The 23409-nt window shown below is 35.8% G+C and overlaps 1 protein-coding gene across 1 annotated transcript in view; it reads left to right on the plus strand.

Moving 5' to 3' along the window:
- ATRNL1 (attractin like 1) overlaps positions 1–23409 on the plus strand; it is a 782697-nt gene that overhangs the window by 189852 nt on the left and 569436 nt on the right. Inside the window, exon 19 of the mRNA XM_043597648.1 lies at positions 22182–22319. Within this exon, the coding sequence (XP_043453583.1) occupies positions 22182–22319 (138 nt within the window). The remainder of the gene's footprint in view (positions 1–22181; positions 22320–23409) is intronic.

A 23409-nucleotide genomic window follows, 5' to 3' on the forward strand; every position in this document is an offset into this window, starting at 1 on the left:
AGGGTTTGTCCCAGATGGGAGTTGCACGAATGCACAGGTGCTTGGAGTTTAGAGTAAGGTGCAGCAAAGATCAAGCATCCAGTTTAGCTGCCCTCAGCAAGCATCTCTGTCCCTATGGTAAAGAAGAGAATAGTGCAGTGGGAGCCTGCTGACTCTCTTGTTTCCCCAGAGGTAGTGCCACCTCTCCCAGTTGAACTCCAGTAAGAGGAACTGTGTCTCCCAATGTGGCCCAGGGAATCCTCAGATCATGCTGTCTGCTCCTGGGCCTCTCCCCTCCTTCTCCATGGGAATACTGCTGTGCCTGCGGGGCTCCACACCAGCCATGGTGCAGTCTTCTATAACTTCAGTCTTTGAGCTCTGCTGGTTGTAAAAACTCGCAATAATCATCCCCTCTCATTTTCCCAGTCAGTGCTTTTTGGGAAGTGTTCTTGTGATCCTCTGTGCACTGTGCGTTCTCTCTCTCTCTCTCTCTCTCTCTCTCTCCCCTTTCTCTGTGATCTGGACTACTTCCCTTCCACAGCACCCATGACTCTTTTCTCCCCAAAATCACATGTCTATACCTCCTACCTTCCACAATGTGACCTCCTCTCTCCCTCTCCTGGCTGTCTGGTTTGTTCTCTCAGTCTTCAGATCGATTTCTTGGGTGTTCAGAGTGATTTAATGTTTATCTAGCTGTGTTTGAGGGACGAAGCAAGCATAGGGTTCTACAACTACTCTGCCATGGCAATCCCCCCAAATAGTCACTTCTTAAACAGGATACAGGACTCAAAAGATTAACCAAAGAGGGAAATGAGATAAATTGTACTATATTAAGAAATTCCATTCATAATAAAACCTTTAGAAATTGAGGAATGGAAGCCTCTGAATTGAAGTTATTTATAAATCTAATTATCTAATAAAACCTCTTATCTCAAATTGAGATTTATTATAAATCAGTAACAAAAAGAAACAGTACAAACAAAAAATGGGCAAGATAGTTGAACATCACAAAAGAGGATATTTAAAACACCAATAAACAACGGGAAAGGTGTTTAACCTTTTTGGTCTTGAGGGGAATGCAAATGAAAACCACAAAATGATACCACTAATTATCCACCAGAATGTATAAAATAAAAATATATATAATTTTAATTGTTAACAATGATATAGAACAAATGGAAATCTTATATACTGCTTTTTGAAAGTCTAAATGGCATAACACTTGGAAAACACTTTGGAAATATCTGTCAAAGCTGAATAAATGCATTCCCAATGAATCAAGGATTCTGTGTGTAGGCCAGTGCCTGGTAAACTATAGTTTACCAAATTTACCAAAGTTTACCAAAGTTTACCAAATACTGCCAAATTTAGCCTGTGGCTTGTTTCTACATAGCCTGTGAACAAGAATGATTTCACCGTGGGGCGCCTGGGTGGCACAGTCGGTTAAGCGTCCGACTTCAACCAGGTCACGATCTCGCAGTCCGTGAGTTCGAGCCCCGCGTCAGGCTCTGGGCTGATGGCTCAGAGCCTGGAGCCTGTTTCCGATTCTGTGTCTCCCTCTCTCTCTGCCCCTCCCCCGTTCATGCTCTCTCTCTGTCCCAAAAAAATAAATAAACGTTGAAAAAAAAAATTAAAAAAAAAATGATTTCACCTTTATAAAAGGTTGAAAAAGAGAAGGAGACTGAGGAAGAGGAAGTAAGTAAGTAATGAAGGAATGTAGGAAGGGAAGAAACAAAAGAAAGAAGGGATGAATCTCTGCCAGAGTCTATATGTGCCCACACTGTCTAAAATACTATTTGGTCCTTTACAGAAAATGTTTGCTGACCCCTGGTTTAGGCTCAGTAACCCAATATAAAGCAAATGTTCACTTGCAAGACACTCATAGGAATGTTCACACAGCATAGTTTTAATAGTTCCAACCTGGAACTCATCCAAATGTTCATCAGCAGCTGTATGAATAAAGAAATTGATATTATGCACAATGGAGCATACAGCATGAGAATGATTTACGTGTAACCACATGGGACACTATGGCGGCTCTCACATATATGGTGTGGAGAGAAAGAAGCCAGACACAAAACAAGACACTCTATCTTAGTTTATGTAACATTCAAAAAGAGGCAAAGTTATTTTATGAGAGATCAGGGAAGTGGTTACTTTTGGGGACAGCAGCGAGTGACTTGAAGGAGGCACTAAGGAATTATTTTATTTCTAGAAAATTTTCTTGGATTATAGTTTTAAATATTCTCCATTTTTTAAGGTTGTTTATGTATTTTGAGAGAGGAAGAGAACACACATGAGCCTGTGAATAGGGGAGGGGCAGAGAGAGAAGAAGGGAGAGAATCCCAAACAGCCTCTGTGCTCAGTTCAGATCCCAACTGTGGGCCTTATCCCAAGACTGTGAGATCATGACCTAAGCTAAAATCAAGAGTTCGCTGCCCATCTGACTGAGCCATGCAGGTGTCCAGTTCTTCATTTCTGACCCTCTTAATTTCTCTCTCAATCACCTTTTCACTTTCTTCGTTGTTGTTTTCCCTTGGGCATCTTATAATTCAGTGCCTACTTCTGAGTTTGTTTGTTTTTATTCTTTTCCTTAGTTGAGTCAACTCTTATTTCATTTCTTCCTTCTTTATGCCCATGTCAATTCTTCATTGAATTTCTGATTTAAGGTAGTTTTTGCTACTCTTCAAATAAATGCTGGTTTGACTATATTTATTCTGTTTGGAGAGCTGTCATGGTTTCCTGCTTCCTGGTTATATTTTTCAGGGGAATTTTCAATAGTTAATGTATGTTGGATCTGGTTTTCTGATTTTTGTTTTGTTTTCTGTGTTTTTAATAATAACTGCATAGATTCATTAATATTTTCTTCATTTTTCTGGCATTGGCATAGTTTATAAGATTTCTAGTTTTATGGAGCTCTCTTCTGTTAGAAAAGCAAAGTTTTGGTGGCCAAGGTAAGAATTGTATGTCCTGAATTTGTGGCTTTTTTTGTCTTGAAAGAAGTTAACTTTTCCACTTTATTTATCCCTTAACCACCTGGTTGCCAAAAGGCACATCTTTTATTTACTACCCTTTTTCTCCCCGAAGTTATACTCAAGACTCCTACTTCAAATTATCCCTGCTTTTTAAGTACTTTTTTTTTTTTAAGATTTTTTTCTTTTAAGTAATCTCTACACACAATGTGGGGCTTTAACCTATATCCTTTAGATCAAGAGTTGCACATTCTACCAACTGAGCGAACCTAGTGTCCCTGGGTCCTTTTCTATGTATGGTGCTCATTTACAGTGACACTGTCTTGGTATTTTCATACTTAGGATAGACTTAATCTTTCCAAGGGAGATTTTATATCAACTTTAAACTTGTTTCAAGCTTTCATCTTCTCTCTTCTTTTTTATCTTGGTGAGTACTTTCTCACCACAAAATCTTGCAATTGGATGGGAGCATATGAGATTGCTTCCATGGATTTTTTTTTCTATTGTCAGATTATGATGAAGGTGTAGTTTTTGGATTTTTTTTTCACCGCTTGTACTTTTTTTTTTCTGAAGGATGTATTAGGAGACATAGACCTAGGCAGCCTTCATTGTTTTCAGTTACCAAAAGTTCTACATTGTTTCTTCATGGTGGATAAAATGGAATTTAATACACAGAATTTTCTAATGATTTTGCAATTTTATAGAAATGCATTTTTTTGGGTGCTATGTTGCCCCTGTACTATGTGACCTTGATGACTTCTTTTGTTCATTCTGGTACTCTTCATATAGATTCTTTAGGATTTTCTTTGTGTTGCTTTTTAATAAACACAGTATTCTTTTTTTCCTTTCCAAATCATGCATATTATTTTTGTTCTTTCCTTATTACACTGTCTAGGCCCTACAGTGCAACATAGGGTTGAATTAGTGAGAGTGGACAGTTGTCTCAATTGCAGTGTACTTAGCCTTTAAGTATAATGTTAGCTATTGACATTTTATAAATGTCTTTACCAGATTGAGAAGCTTCCCTTCTATTCCTAGTTAGTTGAGGTTTTCTTTCTTTCTTTCTTTCTTTCTTTCTTTCTTTCTTTCTTTCTTTCTTTCTTTCTTTCTTCCTTCCTTCCTTCCTTCCTTCCTTCCTTCCTTCCTTCCTTCCTTCCTTCCTTTCAATCATGAACTGATGTGGGGGCGCCTGGGTGGTTCAGTCGGTTGATCGTCCGACTTCAGTTCAGGTCATGACCTCATGGTCTGTGAGTTCGAGCCCTGCATTGGGCTCTGTGCTGACAGCTCAGAGCCTGGAGCCTGCTTCGGATTCTGTGTGTGTCTCTTTCTCTGCCCCCTTCCCTGCTCATGCTCTGTCTCTCTCTCTCTCCCTCTCTCTCTCTCTCTCAAAAATAAGTAAACATTAAAAAAATTAAAAAAAAATCATGAAGTGATGTGTAATTCTTCCAAAGGCATGCATCTGTGAGATGATCATATAATTATTTTTTGTTTTAGTTGTTAATATCATTGATCATACTGATTGAGTTTCAAATGCCAAGCCAATCTTGCATTTTTGGGATAAATTCCACTTATGGTGTGTTATCTTTTACTATATTGCTGGGTTCAATTTGTTTAAATTTTGTTAAGCATTTTTTCATTAATATTGATGACAATATTTGCCTGTAGTTTTTGTAGTGTCTGGTTTGGTATCAGTCTCGAGAGCTGAGAAATACTTTTTCCTCTTCTGTTTTCTGGAAGAGTTTATGTAGAACTGACTGGCATTATTTCTTAAATATTTGGTGGACATCTGGGCCTGGGGTTTTCTTTGGGAGAGGAATTTTAACTACAAATTCTTTTTTTTTTTTAGTAGGTATGAGGCTTTTCAGATTCATTAACTTTTCTTGAGTGCGTTTAGTAGTGTGTCTTTCAAGGAATTTATTCATTTCATTTAAGATGTTATTGACAGAAAGATGTTCATAATAATTGTTATTATCCTTTTACTCTAGAGGATCTTTAATGATAGCCTCTTTAATTCTAAATATTGATAATTTGTGTTTTCTCTCTTGATCAGTCTGTCTTGAGGTTTGTCAGTTTTCATTGATCCTACAAATAGCTTTTTGTTATTTTGATTTTCCTCTGTTGTCCATTTAAGAATTCATTAATTTCTGGTCTTCCTTAATTTTTCCTTCTTTTTGCATACTCATAGTTTATGTTGCTTTTCTTCCAGTTATATAAAGTTGAAGCTTAAATAATTGAGTTGATGTTTTTTCCCTAATACAAGCATTTGATGTTATAAAATTTTCTCTAAAAACTAGTTTTGAGTAGTGTTTTTGTGATACTTTATTTTCATATTTTTACTTTATGTATGTATATTTACAGTATGTTTCTTATGAACAACATATTGTTAGGCTCTTTATTTTTAGTACAATTTGATAGTTTCTGCTGTTAAATTACTGTGTTTGGACCCTTGAAATTAAATGTTTTTATCTTAAATTTCCATCTGGTTACTTGTTTTTTCTATTCCCATCTGTTCTTAGGTTCTGTTTACCTCTTTTCTGCCTTCCTTTAAATTAATTGAACATATTTTATGCTTTGTTTTATTTGTTGGTCTGTTGACTAGATTATCTTCTTTTTATGTTTGCTCTAGGTTTTCTATTAATCTTTAACTTGTCACAGTATTCATTTGAATGATACTCTACTTCTCAGTAATGTAAGAGCCTTATCACTTTTAAATATGTTATAAGCTACATAGTATACTACTGTGACTTTTTCTTTAAGTGTCAAGTTGTTTTTTAAATATGGTTTTAAAATAAAAAAGAAACTTTATCATCAAGCAGAAATGGAGTAACAGTGAGTAGGGTGACCAGCAGTTCTGATATGTATCCAAGACTGAGGGCTTTCCTAAGATATAGGACTTTCAGTACTAATACCAGGACAGTCCTTAGCAAAGTGGGAAGATTAGTTACTCTAAAGATGACTCAATTTAACTGCCCCCACCTGAAACAATTAAGAAATGGGACAAAATAGATGAAGAACACTTATGAAGATACTGGACAAGCAGCAAAAGCCAGTGATCCCTCAGAGAGAAAACACATCAGGTGAGCCCCACTTATCCTTGGTTAGTGCCTGAAGAAAGTTTGCATGAAGCAGTGCAGTCAGGGGACACAGGTAGAGTTTGGTGGTTACCGTGAGTTGGAGAAATGGGGCTGGGAATGTGGGGAGGGAAGGCCACGGTGGCTAGATTCCCTGGGAAGAGAACCAAAGAAGAGAGACCTGAAGAGAGAGAGAGAAAGAGAAAGAGAGGGAGGGAGAACTGTGGAAAACTGCAGAAGGATACTCCCTGAATATCAAGCTAAAAAATAAGTGTGACACTGTGGAAAACTACTTGAGTCTGCAGAAAGAATTACTTGAATGGAATAGTCACCAAATCACACACAGGGCAGGGAATTGCTTGGGCATTAATCACTGGGCATCAGGTAGAGTACTTAGAAGGGTTTTGCTTAACTTAATACGGCAAAATTAGCACAAGACTAAATCTTGCTATGGTCTTGTGTAACATAGCCAGGAGGATCAAACTGTTTTCAACTAACTTAGCCAAATTCCAGGACAAAGCTGAAGAATATTTTAGGAATACAAAAAGTTTCCAGCACCCAAAATGTAATACTTAAAATTCACAATGTCAGGCTTCCAATATGCATGTATGCAGAGAATCAGGAGAACCTTGACTCACAATGAGGAAGAAAAATCACTCAATTGAAACCAACATAGAAGTTAAATATATGCTAAGAGTAGACAAGGATATTGAAACAATGATTATAAAGATATTTCATATATGAAAAACTAAAATTTTTAAAGTTTGTTTATGAGAGAGAGAGAGAGAGAGAGAGAGAGATTGCACATGAGCAGGGGAGGGGCAGAGAGAGAGGAGAGGGAGAATTCCAAGCAGGCCTTGCACAGTCAGTGCAGAGCCTGATGCAGGGCACAAACCCACAAAATGTGAGTTCGTGACCTGTGCCGAAAGCAAAGTCAGATGCTTAATCGAATGAGCCACCCAAGCACCTCTAAAAACTGAAAATTTGCGCATGTTAGAGTCACAGAAAACGAAAACAAAAACAAAAACGTAGAATTTATAGAGATAAAAAATACTGAGATGAAAAATGAATGTGATTGATACCAGATTAGATGTGTGAAAGTTAAGATTGGTATATGCAAAGACAAGCAAGAGGAAGTACCCAAAATGAAGCACAGAAGGAAGAATAACTGAAATAAAATGAACAGCACATCAATGAGCCCTGGATCAAGAGGCCTAATATTGTTGTCATATTAGGCCCAATAATTGGATCCTCTGAAGGAGGGGAGAGAGAGAGGGCTTAGAAAAATCACAAGAAATAATGACCATAATTTTTCCAAATTTGATAAAAACTAAATCCAAAGAGGCAAGAATGTCAATAAATGTTAAACACAGAAAATGTGGGTAAATCTATACCAATAACCATAATAATAAAACTGCTTAACCCAGTGATAAAAAGATTAAAGCAGCCCAGAGAAATATGATTCAGTATGGACAGAGGAAAGGAACAAAGTAAGTCTGATATCGTATTTTTCATCAGAAGAACAAACAAACAAAAAACAGTGGAGCAAGAGAAGTGGAACATCTTTAAAATAGCAAAAGAAAAAACTTAGAATTGTTTACTTAATGATAATATCTTTCAAAAATGAGGGTAAAATAAAAATTATTTCAAAATTACAAAAATTATAAGAATTTATTACCAATGAACTTGGTGTATAAGAAATGTTAAATCAAGTCCTTCAGCCAGAAGGATAACTTCCAGATATAAGTCTGATTTACACAAAGGAATGAGGAACACAGGACGTGGTAATAATATGGGTAAAGACCTTTTTTTCTTAAAATTTCCATATCTAAAAAAGGCAATAAAAATTTTAAGGCAAAAATGGCAACAGTGTATTAGGAGTTTAATTTTTATGTATAAGAAAATTATGACTGTAATAGCTTAAAGGCCAACAGAAGAAGAATGGACGTATCCTGTTGTAGAATTTTTATATGATATGTGAAGTGGTATATTGCTTGAATATAGACTGTGATAATTTGTAGATGTATATTCAAAACCCTCAAACAACTACTAAAATGACACAGAGAATCATAGCCAGTAAGCCAAGAAAGTAGATGAAATAATCCAAAAGAAAGCAAAACAAGGAAAAAGAGCTATGCATAATAGGTAGGACAAATAGTTAACTAATGGCAAAATGATAGATTTAACCTCAGTCATTTCAGTAATCATGCTAAATATAAATGATCCAATTACTTCAATAAAAAGGCTAGGATTTTCGTATTAGCTGAAAAAGCAAGACCCAACTATATGCTATGTTGTTTCACTTTGTATTTAAAATACAAAGACACAGTTATTTTATTTTTTTTTTAATTTTTTTTCAACGTTTATTTATTTTTTTTGGGACAGAGAGAGACAGAGCATGAACGGGGGAGGGGCAGAGAGAGAGGGAGACACAGAATCGGAAACAGGCTCCAGGCTCTGAGCCATCAGCCCAGAGCCTGACGCGGGGCTCGAACTCACGGACTGCGAGATCGTGACCTGGCTGAAGTTGGACGCTTAACCGACTGCGCCACCCAGGCGCCCCAACACAGTTATTTTAAAAGTTAAAGAATGGAAATAGAAATAGTATGCTAACACAAATCAAGAGAAAGCTGAGTTGGCTACAATATCAGAAAAATAGGTTAAAAACATTTTTTTAATGTTTTTATTCTGTTTTTGAGAGAGAAAGGCAGAGCGCGAGCTGGGAAGGGGCAGAGAGAGAGAGAGAGAGAGAGAGAGAGAGAGACAGAATCCGAAGCAGGCTCTAGGCTCTGAGCTGTCAGCCCAGAGCCTGACATGGGACCTGAACTCTTAGACGGTGAGATCATGACCTGAGCTGAAGTTGGAGACTTAACTGACTGAGCCACCCAGGCACCCTGGATACAAATAGATTTTAAAGCAAAAAATATTACCTAGAATAAGGATCACTTCATAAAGATAAAAAGTTGAATTCATCAAGAGGACATAACATTCCTAAACATTTCCACCTTATAACAGACTTTCAAATAGATGAAAGTTCAGCAATGTATGACAAGGCTCTTTTAATTTTCAGATACTGTAGGTTACCACTTTCTACTTTGACAGAAGCAGCTGCCACACTCTCAGTTTGTTCTTTTTTCTCTCATTGCATTTTTTTGGGAGAGTGTATTAGTTTTGTATTGCAGCATAACAAATTACCACAAACATAGAGGCTTAAACAATATCCTGTTGTAGCTCACACTTCTATATGTCAGGTGCTGGACATAGCCTGGCTGGCTTCTCTGCTTGAGGTCTCGAAGGCTGAAATCAAGGTGTGGGTCAGGCTGAGTCTTTTTTTGGAAGCCATAGAGAAGAATTTGCTTCCAACCTCATTCAGGTTCTTCTTGAAATTCAGTTCCTTGCAGTTGTATAACTAACGTGCCAGTTTTTTCAGTGGCTAGTAACCACTTCAGCTTCTAATGAATGCTCACGTTCTTTCCCACATGTCCCCCTCTCTTTCCCAAACTAGCAATGTAGAGTCTCACAAGCTCAAATGGTATCTCTCACTTTGAATCTCTTCAAGTAGAGGCCAATTCCTTTTAAGGGATCTTCTGATTGGGATTATCCAGGATGATTTTCCTTTCTTGAAGTCACCTGTGCCACGTAACATAACCTAATCAGATTAAATTCATGACTGTTCCATCATATGTACAGGTCTCTACCACACTCAAGAGGGAGCCATTAGTGTGATTAAATACTGGGTTCTGTAACTTAGCTTCACTGACACCTAAGATTATCCAGCATACCATACAGTTTATCCATTTAAAGAGTATAACTCAGTGGTTTTTTAGTATATTCACAGAGTTACTCAGTCATCACCACATATCAATTTAAAAGGAATTTTGTCATCTTCAAAAGAAACCTTATTACTTATTAGCAGTCACTGACTGTTAAACCCCATCTACTCTTGTCAATTGTAAGCAACCACTACTCTTTATATCTCTTTGAATTTGCCTATTATGGACAGTTTAAATAAATTGAGCCATACAGTTGTAGTCTTTTGTGACTGGTTTCTTTCCCATTCCATAATGTGAAATGTTTTGAAGGTTTATCCATGTTGCAGCTTGTAGCGGTACTTTATTTCTTTGTATTACCACATAATATTTGGTAAAATTTTGTTTAATTATCACTTGATGGACATTTGTGTGTTTACAACTAGGGGATTTTTGAATAATGCTTCTATGAATATTAATGTAAAAATTTATGTGTGAACCTATTTTCATTACTTTGGGAGTGGAATATCTTTACTAGATTCAACTACTTTGGGTTGAACAGTGACTACAACTAACCTTTTGAGGAACTTCCAGACTGTTTTGAAGCTGCTGCATTATTTTACATTCCCACAACAGTGGATGAGGAATTCCATTTACTCCATATTTTTGCCAACACTGGTTATTTCATGTCATTTTAATTATGATGATCCTGGTGTGTGTGAAGTGGTATCTCATTGCAGTTTTGATATGCAGTTACTTAGTGTGATATGCTCTTGAACATCTTTTCATGTGCCTATTAGCCACTTCTGTTTCTTCTTCTGAGAAATGTCTATAGTATTCTCTGCTCATTGTTTAATTGGGCTATTTATCTTTTTATTATTGAACTGTAAGAGTTCTTTATATACCGTGAATACAAGTCCCTTATCAAAGATTGATTTGCAGATATATTTTCTACTCTGTGAGTTGTCCTTTCATTTCCTTGAGAGTGTCCTTTGTTGTACAAATATTTTAAATTTTGATGATGTACTCTCTATTTTGTTTCTTTTTTTTGCCTTTGGTGTCATATCTGGGAAACCATGCATTATATAAGATCTCAAAGGTTTTCTTCTAAGAATTTAATAGTTTTAGTTATTACATTTAGGTTTTTGACCCACTTTGAGTTAATTTTTGTGTGTGGTATGAGATAGGAGATAGGGATCCAACTTAATTCTTTAGCATGTGTCTATCCAGGGGTCCCAGCACCAATTGTTGAAAGATTTTTTTTCATTGAATTTATTTTTTATTTTGCATATTTTACTTTCCATATTTTAAAATTGTGTTTGTCATTTTTATATTTTCCATTTCTCTCCTTTTTTATGTTCATGTTTTCCTCTATATTCTTGAGCACGTAAAGCATACTTTTAATAGCTGTTCTAAAAATCATTCTCTGTTCATTCTATGGTGTGTGATGTTTTCTTGTTTGTTTGTTGTATTAATTTTTTTTTCTGACTATGGAACAGATGTCTCAGCTTGGTAATTTTTTGTGGTATTCTAGACACTGAATTTTTACAGTTTTATTATTTGATTTTGTTGTATTTCTTTTAGTATGTTATACTTTATTCTGGCATGCAGTTATGTTATTTAAGATCTGTACGATCAGTTCAAAAATTGTCTTTAAGGTATTTGTAAGGTCCTGTATATAGCAACCCTAAGTTCAGTGTTAATTTATTTCCACTACTAAGTGCCTTTCTGTGGTCTCTGTAGAGTGCTCTTTGTATCATAAGGTCTCTCCACTCTAACTGTTTGGAATACAAACTATTCCAGTCCTACATGAACTACTGGCATTATTTGACTTATTGTTTTCTGGTTATACTGTCTCTAGCTTCATGGAATTTCACACTCTGTGTTCAGTCATTATTCAGGCAAAAATTTAAGAAACCCCTCAGTAGATTGATGTGTGTAGCTCTCTTTTCTCTCATATTTTGTCACCCAAATTCTTACATGGCCTCCCCAAAGTTTGACCTCTGTTTTCTCCACCAAATGAGCTCTCTGGGCTTTGTTTGCATTTGCTTCCCTGGGCTGCATCCTTAAATCTGCCTCCAGGTGCAAGCCAGGGGAGTCATAGACTCATAGGCTCAGATGTCATTCCTGAGCTGCCTGTTATTTGAAAGTAGTTGTTTCATATATTGTTTCATTTTCTTGTTGTTTACAACTGGAGGTCAATTCCTAGAATGGTTAATGCTTCATGGGCAGAAGTGGAAGTCTTCTATCTGTCTGTTTTTATTTACAATAATGAATCTCTGATAAACAACATATAGGTCTTGCTCTTTTGTTTTTTTAAAAATGTAGACTGAAGATCTCTGCCTTTTATCAGAGTATTTAGTCCATTTATATTTAATATAATACTGGTATAATTGAGTTTAAGTCTTACCGTCATGGTATTTGTTTTTAAAATTTCCTTTATTTTTTCTTCTGTTGTTTTTCCCTTTGCCTTTTTTTGGATTAATTGAGTGTTTTTAAAGTCCACTTTTATCACTTTTATTGGATTTTTAGCTATACTTCTTTTGTGTTTTTTTTAGTGACTGCTGTAGTGATTGTAATAGTCATCTTTATCTTATCACAGTCTACCTTGAATCAATATTATACTACTTCATGTATAAGGTAAGAATATTACAATAGTGTAATTCCATTTGCTCTTTTCCTGTCCTTTGTGTAATTATTGCCATATATTTTACTTCTATGTATGTTATTAACCACACAACACATTATTTTTGGCTTTAAACAGATGATTTTCTTATAAAGAAATCATGACAAGAAAAAAATTCTTTTACTTACCCATGTAGTGTTCATTTTCTCTCATCTTTTTTTCCTATAGATCTGACTTGACTTCTGCTATAATATTTCTTTAGCTTGATGAACTTTATTTAACATTTATAAATACTATGTTTCTCAATTGTGGCTATAAAATATGCTGGTTTTCATATGCCTGAAAACGTTTTTATTGTGTAATTGCATGTCTTTATATATGAAGGATATTTTTATTGGAAATAACATTCTAAGTTGACAGAATTTTTTTTCAATAATTTGAAAGTGTAATTTCCTTTTCTTCTGGCTTCCACTGTTTCTCTTAAGAATTCCTCTATTAGTCTTATTGTTTCCCTTTTGAAAACAGTATGTTTTTTCCCCCTATCTCTGGCTTTGTAAAATAGATTTTTTTCTTAGTTTTTGAATGTCAGTAATTTTAATATGATATATCTAAGTATCAAATTTATTTTTCATTGTGATTGCGAATTATATGGGTTACTTATTCCTAGCTTGATTTTTTTCCATCGTTTTTGTAAAGTTTTCAGCCATTATCTCTTCAAATATTGCCACCTGTCCCATTGTGTCACTCTGTCTTCTATTTCCAGGAGTTTGCTTTACTTATGTTAGGCTTTTTCACTATGTCCATAATTTTTCTTAATGTGTTCTCTGTATTTTATATTCTTGTGTCTCCTTTGACCTGTGTTTCAATTCACTAATTCTTTGTTTAGATGTTTCCATTTTTCTGTTCAGGTTATGTTTTAATTATTTATTATTATTTAACATAATAGCCCAAGTTCACAGTATTAAATAAAATTAAACCATTTTATTCATGGTTTTGCATCTTATTTTCTTGTTGAATTCTGCTAGGCAGTTCTTCTGTCAGTCTCTTCTGGTTGTGTATGTGTGTTTGTGCGTGTGTTTGTGTATGTGTGTGTATGTGTGTGTGTTTAATGTGACTACACTTATCTGACCACCTGATTTGTTTTGGATGTTTTCAAAATGTTTCCCTCACATCGCTAGGAGTCTGAGCTGGCTGGTTGGTCTAGGGGTCATCAGCTATGAACGACTTTCTCTGCTGTCCTGTCATCTTCCAGTTTTGTAGACTGCTTCTGTACGTGGTATTCTTAGAATTCTAAGAAGGAAAGTGCAGAGTCTGTATGTCTCTTGAGGCCTAAGCTTAGAATTTGTATACCATCACTTCTACATTCTGTTGTTTTAAGGAAGTCTTGATGCCAATGCATGATCAAAGGTTGGGAAAAATCCCACTTTTTTGATAAGAGCAAGGATAAAGTAATGTTACGAGGTTTGCACATACAAACATGAGAAGAATTTTTGTCAGTTATTTTTCATCTCATCTAATTAGTTCTAACTTTTATGTATATTTGTTTCTTTAAAAAATTTTTTTAAACATTTATTTATTTTTGAGAGACAGAGGGAGACAAAGCATGAGCAGGGGAGGTTGGGGGGGGATACCGAGGGAGATACAGAATCTGAAGCAGGCTGCAGGCTCTGAGCTGTTTGTTAGCACAGAGCTTGATGCAGGGCTTGAACTCATGAACTGTGAGATCATGACCTGAGCTGAAGTCAGATGCTTAGCCAGCTGAGCCACTCAGGCGCCCCTGTATGTTTGTTTGTTTCTTAAAATATAACTCATATGGCATAAAATCCTTCATGTTAAATGGTTTGTAGTATAATCAGTAGGTGTGTATCTATTATCATCATATAGTTCCAGAATAATTTACTCCAAAACAAAACCCCATACCCTTTAATAGTTTCTTCCTGTTCTTCCTTCCCCCAGCACCCAAAAGCCTCTAATACACTTTATTTCTCTATGAATTTGTCTATTCTGGATACTTAAAAGCAGTCATACAATCCTTGGGCGTTTGAGACTGGCTTCTCTGACTTAGCATGTTTTTAAGGTTCATTCATATGGTAGCATATATTGTTAGTCCTTTGCTTCTATTTATGGCTGAATAATACTCAGTTATGCATACCACACATTTGTACATTCATCAGTTGATGGATCTTTGGCTTATTTCCAATCTTCTGCTGTTATGAATAATGCTGATGTGAATATTTTCATATAGGCATGTTTTAATTTTTTTTGGTATATATGTGGGAGTGGAATGTTTAGTCATATGATAAATCTGTATTTAAACTTGAGGAACTGCCAGGCTATTTTCTAGAGATACTGCACCAGATTTTTACATTACCACCAGGAATATTTGTGGGTTCTAATTATTTTATCCTCACCAACACTGGTTTTTGTCCATTATTTTGATTATTACTATCCTAGTGGATATTAAGTGTTAGCTCATTGTGTTTTTTTTTAAGTTTATTTATTTTTTGATAGAGATAGAGATAGAGTGTGAGTGTGGCAAGGGCAGAGAGAGAAGATCCCAAGCAGTCTCAGCACTGTCACTGCAGAGCCCAATGCAGTGCTCGAACTCAGAACCATGAGATCATGACCTGAGCTGAAATCAAGAGTCTGACAACTTGACCAACCAAGCCCCTCATTGTGGGTTTGATTTGCATTTCCCTTATGACTAATGATGCCCTTTTCATTTGCTCATTAGCATTCATTTATCTTCTTTGGAAACTATCTACCCAAATACTTTGCCCATTTTAATTTTTTTTAATATGAAATTTATTGTCAAATTAGTTTCCCTACAACACCCAGTGCTCATCCCAACAGGTGCCCTCCTCAATGCCCATCACCCACTTTCTCCTCCCTTCCACCCCCCATCAACCCTCAGTTTATTACCAGTTTTTAAGAGTCTATTATGGTTTGCCTCCTTCCCTGTCTGTAACTTTTTCCCCCTTCCCCTCCCCCATAATCTTCTGTTAAGTTTCTTAGGATCCACATAAGAGTGAAAACATATGGTTTTTGTCTTTCTTTGTATGACTTATTTCACTTAGCATAACACTCTCCACTTCCATCCACATTGCTACAAAAGGCCATGTTTCATTCTTTCTCATTGCCAAGTAGTATTCCATTGTGTGTATAAACCACAATTTCTTTATCCATTCATCAGTTGATGGACATTTAGGCTCTTTCCATACTTGGACTATTGTTGAAAGCATTGCTATAAACATTGGGGTACAAGTGCCCCTATGCATCAGCACTCCTGTATCCCTTGGGTAAATTCCTAGCAGTGTTATTGCTGGGTCATAGGGTAGATCTATTTTTAATATTCTGAGGAACCTCCACACTGTTTTCCAGAGTGGCTGCACCAGTTTGCATTCCCACCAACAGTGCAAGAGGGTTTCCATTTCTCCACTTCCTCTCCAGGACCTATAGTCTCCTGATTTGTTCATTTTAGCCACTCTGACTGGCATGAGGTGATATCTTAAATAATAGTATTTTTAGAGTTATTTATGTGTTAAAGATTATTGGAGATATGATTCTTAAATATTTTTCCTATTCTGTAGAATGTCTCTTCACTTAAATTTTTTAAAAAAATATTTATTTATTTTTGAAGGAGGGAGAGACAGAGCATGAATGGGGGAAGCATAGAGAGAGAGGGAGGCATAGAATCCGAAGGGGCTCCAGACTCTGAACTGTCAGCACAGAGCCAAATGTGGGGCTCTAACTCATGAACTGTGAGATCATGACCTGAGCTGAAGCCAGACGCTTAACAGACTGAGCCACCCAGGTGCCCCTGTGTCTTCACTTTTTTGATGGTGTTTTTTAAGGGACGAAGTTTCTTATTTTGACGATATCCAATATATCTGCTTTTTTTCTATTGGTTACTCCTGCTTTTGGTCTCATATGTAAAGAACTCTTGTCTAATTCAAAATCATGAAGAATTACACATATTTTCTTTTTAATTTTTTTTTCAACGTTTATGTATTTTTGGGACAGAGAGAGACAGAGCATGAACGGGGCAGGGGCAGAGAGAGAGGGAGACACAGAATCGGAAACAGGCTCCAGGCTCTGAGCCATCAGCCCAGAGCCTGATGCGGGGCTCGAACTCCCGGACCGCGAGATCGTGACCTGGCTGAAGTCGGACGCTTAACCGACTGCGCCACCCAGGCGCCCCTACACATATTTTCTTATAACATTTTTATCATTTTAGCTCTTACACTCAGATCTTTGATCCATTTCGAGTTAATTTTTTTTTTAAAAATATTTATTTATTTATGTATTTTGAGAGAGAGAGCGAGTGAGCACAAGCGGGGGAGGGACAGAGAGTGAGGGAGAAAGAAAATCCCAAGCAGGCTCTATACCATCAGCACAGAGCCTGATGCAGTGTTTGATCTCATGTACCGTGAGATCATGAACTGAACTGAAATTGACAACCAGACGCTTAACAGACTGAGCCACCCAGGTGCCCCTAGAGTTAGTTTTTATATATGTTATGAGGTACAAGTCCAAATTTTATCTTTTGCATGTTGTTATCAAGTTATCCCAACATCATTGGTTGAAAAGACTGTTCTTTCTCCATTTAATGGTCTTGTCACCCTTGTTGAAAATCAGTAAATTATAGATGTATGGGATTGTTTGTGGACCTAATTCTATTTTATTTATTGCTGTGTCTCTCCTTATGCTAATACTACACTGGTTTGATTGCTGTAACTCTGTAGTATGTCTTGAAATTGGGAAGAGTAAGCAGTCCTCTAACTTGGTTCTTTTTTTTTTTTTTCCCAAGATCATTTTGGCTAGTTGGTATTTGTTGTAACTCCTATAAATTTTAGGATCTTCTTGTCTCTTCCTATAAAAAATGTGTTTGGAATTTGATAGATGCTGCATTTAGTTTGTAAATCAATTGGATGATTTGCTATCTTAATATTAAGCCTAAAATCTGTGAATAGAAGTCTTTCCGTTAATTTCTTTCAACAATGTTTTGTAGTTTTCAAAGTACAAGTCCTCTATTTTTGTATTTAAGTATACTCCTAAGTACTTTATTCTTCCTAGTGCTATTGTCAGTAGAATTGTTTTCTTAATTTTATTTTTGGGTTGTTCACTGTAAGTGTATAAAAATACAATGAAGCTGATTTCTCTATAATTGATCTTTTATTCTACAATATTGCTGAATTTGTTTATTAGCTCTAATATTTTTTGTGTGGATCCCTCTTAGTTTGCTATATGTAAGATCATGTCACCTGCAAATTGAGTTAGCTGTAAACATTTTCTTAAAATCTAAATGCCTTTCGTTTCTTTTTCTGCCTAATTGCCCTTTCCAGAACCTCCAGGACAATGTTGAATAGAAGTGACAAGAGAGGGCATTTTTGTCTTGTTCCTGATCTTAAAAGGAAAGCTTTCAGTCTTTCACCATTAAATATGATGTTAGCTATGTATGTTTCATATATGTCCTTTACAGTTTGACGCAATTCCTTTCTTTTCCTAGTTTGTTGAGTATTTTCCATGTATTGAGATGATCATGTTGGGTTTTTTTTCTCCTCTTTCTCCATTAGTATGGTGTATACTTGATTGTTTCTTAGTTGTTCAAACAAACGGGTTTATCCCAATCCTGGGATAAATTCTGCTTTGTCATGATAAATAATCCTTTTCATATGCTAGTGGACTCATTTTGCTACTGTGTCTTAAGGATTTTACACCTATAAACATAAGTGCTGTTGGACTGTCATCTTTTTTGTGATGACTTTGGTCTTTGTATTGGGTTAGTAGTGGTCTCATAGAAACAGGACGTTTTTTCTTTGCTTCTCTATTGTGGAAATATTCTTGAATAATTAATATTAATTATTCTTTAACCATTTGGTAGAATTCACGAGTGAAGCCAGCTGATCGTGAGCTATATTTTGCTGGTACTTTGTTGATTGCTGACTTGTTTGTTTGTTTTTACTGCAGTGTAGTTGACATAAAATGTTGCAGTAGCTTCAGGTGCACAGTATAGTGACTCAACAACTCTGTACGTTATGCTGTGTTTCCCAGGAGTGTAGCTGCCGTTGGCTGTCATACAGCACCATTGAATGTATTCTCTATGCTGCACCTTTCATCCTTGTGACTTATTCATTCTGTGACTACAAGCCTGTACCTCACTCATTCTCTTCATTGTTAGAGTTTATGCATATTTTCTACTTCTTCTTAAGTCAGTCTTGTTGTTAGTATCATTCCAAAAAGTTGTCCATTTTATCTAGGTTTTCTAATTGATTGGCATACAGTTTATAATGTTCCCTTATAATTCTTCTTTCCTACCATTTGTCAGTGGTATATCACCTCTTTCTTCCTGATTTTCTTTTTTTAAAGTTTATTCATTTATTTTAGGAGAGAGACAGGGAGAGAGAGGGAGAGAGAACATGTATTTAACTGTGAGTGAGTGGAGGAGGAGCAGAGAGAGAGGGTGCGAGAATCCCAAGCAGGCTCCATGCTGTCAGTACAATGCCACAGCTCGATACCACGAACCATGATCATGACCTGAGCCAAAAGTCGGATGCTCGACTGATTGAGCCACCCAGCCACCCCTTAAAGGTTTTTCTTTTCTTTTTTCTTTTTTGAAAAAGTTTATCATTCTTTTTTTTAAAGTTTATTGTTTTTGTGAGCTGGGGGAGGGCCAGAGAGAGGGAGACACAGAATGCAAAGCAGGCTCCAGGCTCTGAGCTGTCAGCACAGAGCCTGTTGAAAGGCTCGAACCCACGAACTGCAAAATCATGACCCATGGTTCAGTTTCACTCTCTTCCTTGAGGATGCAAGATTGTATCACCTGGCCATGCTGGGTTTTCAAACCCATGCCTCCTTATTCTTGCTTGTCTATTCTATGTATAGTGAAATTCAGTTGCTACCTCAAAATTCTTTCTTTGGATCTTGTTTGAATCTCAGCTTTATTTCTAGCATCTGATAATCCCTTTCGGTTTAAGATAGGATATGTGTTAAAAAATGTTTCAGTAAATTTTAGCCTTGATTTTCTGTGTATATATCTTTTGAATTTTATTGAGAATGTCAAGCAGATATTTTAAATGTTGTACATCTGTTTTATAGCACATATTTTTCAAAACTATGTACTTTATTTGCATATCAAATGCTGACTTTTCCATAATGTTTTATTTTCATTTTTTTGTGTGTGTGTTTGCTTATCAATAGATACAGAACCATCTGGGTTTGTTTTAAAATTTAGACAAAACAGTGTGGATAGCTTCTCTTTAGTTTTATTCATGTTCCACAAGCAGGTTGTTATTAGAACCTTTCAAGTAACAATGTATCCTGGAAGAACTGTTAGATGTAAGCTTATATTACTCACTGTTCCAGCACCCTGATGCTAGTGGGAATAAAACATAATCATAGGCTTATTGTGTATCCTTTTCTTGTCTATGTTTGATACAGCCATTGTGCCTGGATTCTGCTTTCCGTAACATGCTTTCTCTTTTGTCATTGCTACTGTGCTAGTATAAGCTGTAACAATGACCATTCCTTCCCCGTCCCCTCTCTTGGAAATTTTGCCAGCAGTTAGGTCTAAATTGAACCAGCTTTCTATGGGGGGGGTGGTGTATTCATTACCTAAAACATTAGATTTTCCTGTATCACACTTTTCTACCAGCTGTATGGCATCATGCCACTGATATGCTTCATGATTGCCCCAGAACTACCTTCTGAAATGCTCATTTTCAAGAAGGGACAGTGAGTAGCATTACACCAGGGGTCCCCTTTTAATTTCCAGAGGTATTGTAGTTTACTACTTCCTGGTTTTATTTGTGTCATTGTCACAATACCCAAATTCCTGTCATTGCTGTCAAGTTTCCTTATTATATTAGTGGTAATCTGAAGGGAGGATGTTAGATGTGATTGCTGAATTTAAACATCTTATTCAGAAGTTAAAGCATTTGTTTTTCTCATGAAAAAATGCAGCCAGGAGATTCATAAAATACTTATAGTAACCCATTTCTCATTTTAACTTTTTTAGGTAATGCTTTGCATGTAGTAGGCACTCAATAAATTTTGTTTTTACCTGAGTGAATTAATTAGTAGTGTCACATAATAAACTTTCTATGAAACAACTTATCTTTTAAAACAAATGTTAAAAAGTTAAAGTTCTTAACATTGTTTCTTATTATAGAAGTAATAGGAATTTATTATAGAAAATTGATGATGCAGAAAAATCTTATTAAATTAAAATAACCACAATTAATTTTTCCATAGGCATATTTATACATTTTAAAACGAACTTTTGAGCATTCTAAACATAATGTTTTGTGTTTTGATTGCACTTAAATTATCATGAACTTTTTTTTCTAAATTTCCTTGTCATTGTTTCATAATGTAATGGAAAATGTGAAAACTTATCCTTTCCTCAATTTTATAAAGAGGATGATGATTATTTAGCATTTTCCCATGATGACTTTGTGTTCTTTCTATCCTGTGTTATAGTAGAGTTATGCTTCTGAAAATTTCTGTAAGGTATAGGTATTTGGTTTTCACTGGTTTTGCCAGTGCATTTCTTTATCCTTTGAGGTTAACACTTGTTGATAACCTTATGCTAGTCTCTCAGGATTTCCCTCTCACTTTCAAATTTTCTACACGCAAGAGGTGGTATTTAATGTCTGGTCTTTTGATTCATACTTCCTGATTGTGTGTTTGTTTCTGGCATTAATTATCTGCGTGACTTTGGGTAGTTGCTTTACCCAGGCTTGCTTATCTTAGAAATGGTCCTCTGATGTAGTACTTTCCACACAGAATCGTTGTGAGGATTAAATGATGTAATTCATGTAAACCACCCGGTATACTATGTGGCAATGGGGTGGTATTTATATATTTTAAAACAGATCTAGTATGTGCACTGACCAACTAGAATAGATGCTAGCCACAAACAGTTGGTTGACTGAACATTGGCTTCCCTGGTCAAAGTAAGGGAAACCTCAAATAAATGTTATCTTAGTTGTAATAATGATGAAGATGATTATGAGGGTGGCAGTGATGATGGTGTTTGGGCAAGCAGTTACCAAACCAAGTCATTATGCCCCAAATAAGCACCAAAGGTGTGAGCTTTCATATATGAACTTGATCTCTCATCTGAAATTTTTGGATTCTGTTGTAGAATTAATATCAAAACCTATTAAATTTTATATTATGAAGACATAAAAAGTCAGGCTTTAAATGTGATTCTTTTTAGTTCACAAATAGAATTTTTATTAAGCCTTGAAGCTTTTCTTATCCAAAGAAGAGAAACATTTGTGTATATTAATTTAAAAGTGCTATTTTTTGATAATTCTACACGTATTTTTTTCAAGTAAGGACGTGTATAGTCTCAAAGTTTTCTGTATTTATTGATCCTTTGTTGTTATGTGTAAATATAATAAGATGCATTTTTAATATTCTTTATCAAAGCTGTATTATTCAGTCTTGTGCTTATATAACTTAATACACATAATACATGAATCTTTAAGGAATGGTTAAAAGTATTCTTTTTGGCTATAACTTTTATGTTTTACTCTATTGTTTGCCCCAACATATTATAGAGCATTAGACAAAATTTTAACATGGAATTTACTGTATAAATTGTCCTGCTTTAATATTTGAGCCACATATGTTATACATAATAAAAATAAAACTTGGGAAATGTCCTTTGGACTTTGCTATCACTCAAATTTGTAAAATAAATTCTTTGTCTTGATAGCTATTATACTTGCTATTGTTATGCAGATATTTGTAATATTTGTACTCTTTTCTTTAGCTTGCCAGTGTAATGGACACAGCACTTGCGTCAATAATAACGTGTGTGAACAGTGTAAAAATCTCACCACAGGAAACCAGTGTCAAGACTGCATGCCAGGTTATTACGGAGATCCGACTAACGGAGGACAGTGCACAGGTAAGTAGTTTTTCCCTTACCTGTGTATTTGTACTACAGAAATGAAAGTTGAGAAAGATGAACCTCTTGTGGAACATACTATCTTATTGTGGAAAATACATTTTATTAAGGAAAATTTTTCCCATGAGGCTTAAATATTTTTGGAAAGTAGTATTTATTCATTAGAGACGATGTGAGCTATAACAGTTTTGTGGTATACTTACTTTAAAAAGTCTTTTTCTTATTTCAAAACGAATACATGTTTATTATAGGAAATTTAGCAAATGCAGATACATTAAAAATCACCTGTAATCTCACTATTCACAAATAATCACTGCTGATTGTTTTCTATATCTATTTTTATTTTTTAAGTATTTATTTATGTTTGGGAGAGAGAAAGAGAGAGAGACAGAGACAGAGTGTGAGCGGGGGAGGGGCAGAGAGAGAGGGAGACACAGAATCCGAAGCAGGCTCCAGGCTCTGAGCTGTCAGCACAGAGCCCAATGTAGGGCTCGAACTCAAGAACCACAAGATTGTGCCCGGAGCCGAAGTCGGATGCTTAACCAACTGAGTCACCCAGGCGTCCCTGATTGTTTTTTAATAATAGTAAATTATTGTATTGACTTTAGAAATAAGAAACAATTAAAGGTTTTGTGTATGCCTTACATCAGGTAAGATTTTTGTGTTTGCAATCAATCCTGGGCTGAAATCCCTCTCTGCCACTGTTTACGTGTCTGGCCGTGGCCACTTAACCTTAGTGCCTCCTTTTTTTCGTATGCAAAAGGCAGATGACAAAGATCGAATGAGATCACATGTAATAGAGGTCATGTAATAGGAATTGAAGCACATTAAAGGAGCATTTTAAGTGCTATTCTCATCACATTTTTTTTTTTTGTTTACTAAACTCTACTTTTCTCTATCTTCCCCTCTATCCTGCTGCTTTTTCCTCTTATTTTGCAGAGAATTAAAAAAAATTTTAATGTTTATTTTTGAGAGTGAGAGAGAGATAGCAAGAAGGGGAGGGGCAGAGAGAGAAGGAGACACAGAATTCCAAGCAGGCTCTAGGCTCTGAGCTGTCACATGGAGCCCAATATGGGGCTTGAACCCATGA

Source organism: Prionailurus bengalensis, chromosome D2, assembly GCF_016509475.1.
Source record: "Prionailurus bengalensis isolate Pbe53 chromosome D2, Fcat_Pben_1.1_paternal_pri, whole genome shotgun sequence".
In the NCBI taxonomy this organism is placed as follows: Eukaryota; Metazoa; Chordata; class Mammalia; order Carnivora; family Felidae; genus Prionailurus; species Prionailurus bengalensis.